The 6,640-nt window shown below is 32.3% G+C and overlaps 2 protein-coding genes across 3 annotated transcripts; one reads left to right on the top strand and one right to left on the bottom strand.

Annotated features, from left to right (window-relative positions):
* Positions 1-550: 550 nt before the first annotated feature.
* LOC107493114 (26S proteasome regulatory subunit 10B homolog A) lies at positions 551-3,691 on the top strand. Of its 2 annotated transcripts, XM_052263369.1 has the most exons (11): positions 551-819; positions 1,015-1,134; positions 1,678-1,814; positions 1,938-2,099; positions 2,227-2,313; positions 2,396-2,482; positions 2,595-2,732; positions 2,812-2,919; positions 3,034-3,225; positions 3,312-3,410; positions 3,518-3,691. In XM_052263369.1, exons 1-11 carry the CDS (start codon positions 720-722, stop codon positions 3,644-3,646), a joined length of 1,359 nt encoding a protein of 452 aa, XP_052119329.1. In that variant the 5' UTR covers positions 551-719; the 3' UTR covers positions 3,647-3,691. The 2 variants fall into 2 exon arrangements, with proteins under 2 accessions (XP_052119329.1, XP_015969675.1); XM_016114189.3 differs by lacking the exon at positions 2,812-2,919 and having other exon boundaries at positions 553-819.
* A 156-nt stretch (positions 3,692-3,847) lies between these two features.
* On the bottom strand, positions 3,848-6,482 carry LOC107493078 (uncharacterized). The gene is made up of 5 exons (XM_016114154.3): positions 6,236-6,482; positions 5,761-5,901; positions 5,063-5,182; positions 4,491-4,586; positions 3,848-4,210 (listed from the first exon to the last, which is right to left on the bottom strand). Exons 1-5 carry the CDS (start codon positions 6,452-6,454, stop codon positions 4,079-4,081), a joined length of 708 nt encoding a protein of 235 aa, XP_015969640.1. The 5' UTR covers positions 6,455-6,482; the 3' UTR covers positions 3,848-4,078.
* Between the last annotated feature and the right edge of the window lie 158 nt (positions 6,483-6,640).

Here is a 6,640-nt window from a genome sequence, read left to right as displayed (position 1 = left end):
TATTATTGGACCAATGTTCTGGGCCATGTAAGTGTCAAAAGGAAGATTTTACAAGTCCAATACAATGTCCAAATGGAATTCAAAATTTTGAAAGAAATTAGAAATTGATAAATTGGATAGCAAGAAGATCGCCGGTGAAGCATGGCTGCGGCCTTGTGTAATTTTCTTCTTTTCTTTATAATGGACCTTCGTGCGGAAGAAAACGACAGAGAGACCGAGTCGGACTTGATCCAATTACAGCAATGCTTGATCCAAAATCAGTAATTAAACTAAAATACATGAGTAATGCCTAGGATTAGGGGCTGTCTAATCCATCTGACCAAAAAAAAAAAAAAAGAAAGAAGGAGCTTGTAATTTGTTTGTTGCAAAGGGGAGATAATAACAACAACGGGAACATCTTCCTGCAAACTCCAGTGGCTTTGAAGTGAGAGAAGGAATTAGTAGATCTTGGGTTGGGTGGGTCGGGGTTCGGGTAGGATTTTGGGCTTAGCCCAAGACATAAAAAAAAGCTATGCTATATTGCTGTATTCTGTAGGGGTAGTTTGGACATTACAAACACAAATTGCCGTAGAGAACAAGACACGGTAGCTTGTGAAGAGAGTAGAAGCCGCAAAACCTGTAGATTCTGGAAACGCACCACATAGCTTGGAGTTAAGCTTCTTCTGTTCTCTGATAATCCAACATCAAAAGAAAGAACCAATATTTATAACTAACTAACAATGACAGACGCTGAAGACGCCGTAAGACGTCGTAACGCAGTGGCGGATTATCGAAAGAAGCTCCTCCAGCACAAGGAATTGGAATCCAGAGTTCGATCAGGTTTGCTTCCTTTAATTTAAAATATCTCCTTTTGGGAATTTTATTTCGTTAGGGTTTTGAGAAAGGGAAGAGGAATGAATGAATCATAAATGTTTAGCTGCTTTAGCTGTTAGGGTTTTGTTTATTTAAGTTATATGTGATTTGTTTGGTTGATTATTAGTTAATATTAATTTGTTGGAAGTGGAATTGTGTCAGTGAGAGAGAATTTGCGAGCTTCGAAGAAAGAGTTCAATAAAACGGAGGATGACTTGAAGTCTCTTCAAAGTGTTGGCCAGATCATTGGGGAAGTTCTCAGGCCTCTTGACAATGAACGCTGTAAATTTTTTATTTTTTTGTTTTATTTTTGAACTCTATTCAAAATTTTCTGCTTTAAGATGCTTGTCTGTCTTATCGGCATAGTGGAGGTGTCAATTCACATTGATTTAAGACTTGACACACTTAATAACTTATGATATTGTAATGTAGCCTTAACATTGAATTATAGCTATCTATTTTATTGATCATTTGTGCCAGAATTTGCAGAATGAACACTTAAAAGACTTCTTTTTTGTCGGTATTAGGAAGCATTTATTATGTTGTTTTTATCCCTATGGAAGAAGGTATTAAATGATAGTGGATTGAAAAGATTATTTAATGGTGTGAGGATTAATTTAACTTAGGGTGGTGTAAGTTGATCTTATCTGTCTTTATTACTAGATTGATTATTTCTTTGCTTAACTGATTCTTGGTTATATTGATTTAGTTTAGTTAGCAAGAAGGTAGCTATACCATATACTATCTTCTTAGTTTTCTTGGTTGATTTGGATTTATGATTGGTTCAATGATATAACTCGTGTTTTGTGTCTTGGGTTATCTCAGTGATTGTTAAAGCAAGCAGCGGACCAAGGTATGTGGTAGGATGCCGGAGTAAAGTTGATAAGGAAAAATTGACTTCCGGTACACGAGTGGTTCTTGATATGACAACACTCACCATAATGCGAGCTCTTCCACGTGAAGTATGTAGCACAATTCATTCTCGTGAGATAATTATTTGATGAATATGTTCATGTCCAGTGTTTAATTGGGGTTTTTTTTATTATTTGATGAATAAGTAGCACTAATCTGTCATGAGTTGGCAGGTTGATCCAGTTGTTTACAATATGCTGCACGAGGATCCCGGTAATGTGAGTTATTCCGCTGTTGGTGGTCTCTCTGATCAGATAAGGGAATTGAGGGAATCAATTGAATTACCTCTGATGAATCCAGAACTTTTTCTTCGTGTTGGAATTAAACCTCCTAAGGTGATTGATCTGTTTGGTGTAACTCTGTTTTTGGCAGCATGCCATCTTCATTTTTTTTTGTTCCTGTAAAGTAGCATTTTTTTGTAATTTGCATTTGACTGGAATATTATCTATTCTCATTTTTTAGGGTGTTCTCCTTTATGGGCCTCCTGGTACGGGTAAAACACTGTTAGCTAGGGCAATTGCCAGTAATATCGATGCTAATTTCTTGAAGGTCAGATTTGTTTCTTTATGAATTTTTGTATTTGAAGTTTCCTTTTAAGGTAATAGTGTCTTACTCCTAACTTCTGATGTAGGTTGTTTCAAGTGCCATAATTGATAAGTACATTGGAGAAAGTGCAAGGTTGATACGAGAAATGTTTGGGTATGCACGTGATCACCAGGTGAGATTCTTGCGAAGTATTTTCCTACATGTATGTGTGTATCTATTTGTATAGATATGTATGTATGCATGTGTGTGTGAAGTAGTTCTGAATCTCTACTTTGTTTGTCAAGCCCTGCATCATTTTTATGGATGAGATCGATGCCATTGGTGGACGCCGTTTTAGTGAGGGAACAAGTGCTGATCGTGAGATTCAGAGAACACTGATGGAGTTGCTTAATCAACTAGATGGATTTGATCAACTTGGGAAGGTACAGCATGCTTCATTTACTTTGTTTTTATTTGGAGACCACTGTGATGGTTTAGAAACATTTTCTCTCTTCCTTGTAGCAATTTAGAAGGATTAAAAACTTTATCTTGGCGTTTTATTTGTTGGTTGTGGCCTTGTGGAGGTATAGTTGGATAAAGCCTGTAGAACATGTGAGATATGATTCAAATGTAATGTAAATCGTATCAACCATTTCTGATTAATTTGTCTTCTGTTTGCAATGATTAGCCCTCTGTAGAATAAATTTTATGGAAAATTCGATTGTTGTATTGCTTGAATTGTAGGTTAAAATGATAATGGCAACGAACAGACCTGATGTACTGGACCCTGCTCTTCTACGTCCTGGAAGGTTGGATAGGAAAATAGAAATTCCATTGCCAAATGAACTATCGAGGATGGAAATTCTCAAGATTCATGCTGCTGGGATTGCTAAGCATGGTGAAATAGACTATGAAGCTGTTGTGAAGCTTGCAGAGGTGAGTACAAACATTTTGGTTACTTTTATTAGCCAACTGATCCATGTTTGATTGTTTTTTTTTTAATTATTTTGGCAAACTTATAGGGCTTTAATGGGGCCGATCTTCGAAATGTCTGCACGGAAGCTGGAATGTCCGCAATTCGTGCAGAGCGCGACTATGTGATCCATGAAGATTTTATGAAGGTAAGTTCCATCTTGAGGGAGGTGATTTTTCTGTGTATTAATTACATACAAGGGGTTTACCAACTCATGTAACAGAACAATAATTTGACTTCATTCTTCTGTTTCAGGCTGTTCGAAAACTGAATGAAGCTAAGAAGCTTGAATCCAGGGATATCCGGGTAGTGCATGATTTGAACAAGAAATATGCATCATGCAATCTGTTTTGCATTGACTTTCTCACAGTTTGTATTTTATAAATTAGTTTTTGATTTATTCCAAGCAATGTCAATTTTTTTTGTTAAGAGTGATGATAGTATCTTGAATTTTCTAAATCTTAAATGTATCTTCTTAAAACTATGTAGCTTAAAAGTTATTGTAGATGTGGCATTAATGAGTAATGACACAAAGTGTTGTGGCAGTAACCAAATATTATACACTGAAAAGTGAAAAGTGAAAAGTGAAAAGTGTATAATAATAATAATAATAATAATTAGATGTCTACTGGGTACAAAAATCAATTAAATTGTTTGGTACATGATTGCACATCAAGTTTTAAACTACAACTTGGGCAAAAAATTCTATCTTAATGTTTTTGCCCAAATCATAATTTAATTTCCAAATAAAAATTAAAGAATGATCTAAAATACAAACAAGTCGAAGATTGGATTGCTACTTTATACACACATCTACTACTTTATACCGTTGACATGGTTGGTGCCATTTATAGATGTAGATTTCTTCTTAGTCAATTTGTATTTCACCATTCTTAGGATTTTGTAAAACCAGAATGCACTTACTAGCTGCAAACCGAATGCCGTAGCCTGTAACATGCACTGGAATCATTCAAATATTTTTCTAAAAGAAAGTACTAAAATAGTTTCTAAATAATTATTTATTCAACAAAATAACTCAAAAGAATTAATTATGTATTCAATATTTTCAAACAATTTGCTTTGTTTGACAATTGAATGAACTTTTCAAATAAAACCAATATTTTGGATATATTGAATGAATAATCACTATTTTTAAAGGTTATTTTTTTTTTATCGAAATAATCTTTCGAAAACTGTTTTGATATTTTGCTACGAATAATGTTTATACCTTGATGAGAAATGGATTATTGGCAGATAAAGTGACATAGGTGAGATAGGGTCCAGCCACCATCCTTGCAAATGTAAATATGGCAGCAAACAGAAGCTGAAATCGTTATACCAAACTTAAATTGTTAGTTACTGTGATCATTTTTTTTTTCATATATGGTCAATATATGAATTCGTCATTTATTAAATTTATATTTAGTGAAGCATAACTTTGTATCTTCATGAATGTATAACTCTTCATAGCATTCCAGACCCAATAATAATAATAAATGACTTAGAATTACTATTAACAAAAATTTTTGAAATTTTTATTTTAATAAATACATAACAAATATATTAAAAACTTAAATTTTATATTTTTAATTTATTAATCAATTATCTTAATATATATTTTTAAGATACATATTACCTAAAATAAAAAATATAAGTTGATTTAATAATATCATAAGTGTCACTAAATTAGCTACATTCAAATCATACCTTAATGAGACAGCTAAATGTCCCTATCTAGAAACTATTTTAACCTAATTAAGGGGAAAATTAATTAATTAAAGGGTAAGTAGAAGTACTTACATCAGCAGCCAAATTAAGAGGAGTGTCCCTATAACCAAGTTCCTTGAGAAGCTCCCTCAAATGCAAGAAAGGACTTGACATCTCTGTTATCCAAACACATGCCACCATCTCTGAACCACACTTCTCCCACATATATGCAACAATAATTAGGCATTAGTTATAATGAAATTTTAAAAGTGGGTTTTGTTCCTTAAAGATATCTTAATTCACTTTGATTAGTTCAAATAAACTAATATTTATCCCACTTTTAGCTACTATAAAAAATAGTACGATATATTTAATATGCGTTTAGTTTGTATTTTTATTTATTTTTTAATATTTTTATTTTTAAAATTTTATGAAAAAATATAAAAGTATATAATTTTATTATTTTTACTTTTTTTTTTCAGAAACAAAAAATAAAAACACAAACTAAACATAAATTTGTTGGTATATTTTCTGTTTAATTTTAATATTTTTTGTTTGAAAATTTTGTTAGAAAAAAAAGAATATATGCCAAGAAGCTATAGCTCAAATGATATAATATTTCCATACTCATCTAGAAATTGTAAGTTCCAGTTTCACTCTTAATTTTCGAAAAAGTAAATCAGTAAAACTTTGTTATTGGTTTTTGTTTTACAAAACTTTGGAAATAAAATAAGATAAAATAGTTGTAAAGAGTGAGAAATGTTATTATTTAGTAATTACTAATTAGTTACCTTTTGATAGCAAAGACCTGCTCCAAGTCCAAGAATGCTAACCAAATGGTGGATGGTGTTGTCCATACTCACTCTTTCACCAAACAGACAACACACCAAATCATATATCAGATATGAAACGCTCACTGCCAGAACTTGCATCTGAATTCACACTTCAAACATTAGCAACTTTCTCATTCAATGGAAGTAATCTTGCTTGGCTTGGCATAATTTTCAGAAAAAGAAAATATATTAGAACTTATGAATTTAGATAATTATTTGAATTTCAGTCTCTAAAGTTATTGTGAAGAATCAAACTTGATTATGTTATATTTCTTAGGCAGATTCTTTAATTCTTCTGTTTTTATTGTGATATATAAAAAATAAAATGTTACTTGACAAAATGACTGTATTCAAAAAGTATAATGTACGCAATTTAACCTAACCTGATAAATACATCTCTCTAGTATTAAATAATACATGATATATATAATACCTGTGTAAGAGAAGAATTTGAAGCTACAGGGCATATTGGACATTTCCAATCTTGAACAGAGATTGAAGCCAACGTGACTGCCAAAATTGCATGAATTGTTGAGATAACTCTGTTGCTGAAATCAAAAGAACGCTTCTGAAGGATCCTCCTTGTAACAAGAAATGCTGATGACCATGAAACAACTCCAACAACAATCATGTTCTTAATTGATTCTTCCATTATTATTATTATGTGCTAAAAACACCACCAAAATCTGTGTTTCAAATGAACAATAAGTTAAGAATCAATTAAGAACATGACAGCATATTATAGTATAAGATAAGATTCCAAAATATTGAAAGAACATAGAGAGAGAGAGAGAGAGAGAGAGAGAGAGAGAGAGAGAGAGAGAGAGAGAGAGAGAGA

This window comes from Arachis duranensis, chromosome 6, assembly GCF_000817695.3.
Source record: "Arachis duranensis cultivar V14167 chromosome 6, aradu.V14167.gnm2.J7QH, whole genome shotgun sequence".
Lineage (NCBI taxonomy): Eukaryota > Viridiplantae > Streptophyta > Magnoliopsida > Fabales > Fabaceae > Arachis > Arachis duranensis.
Note: the sequence above shows the minus strand (reverse complement) of the source record. Positions and strands in the feature narration are given on the sequence as shown.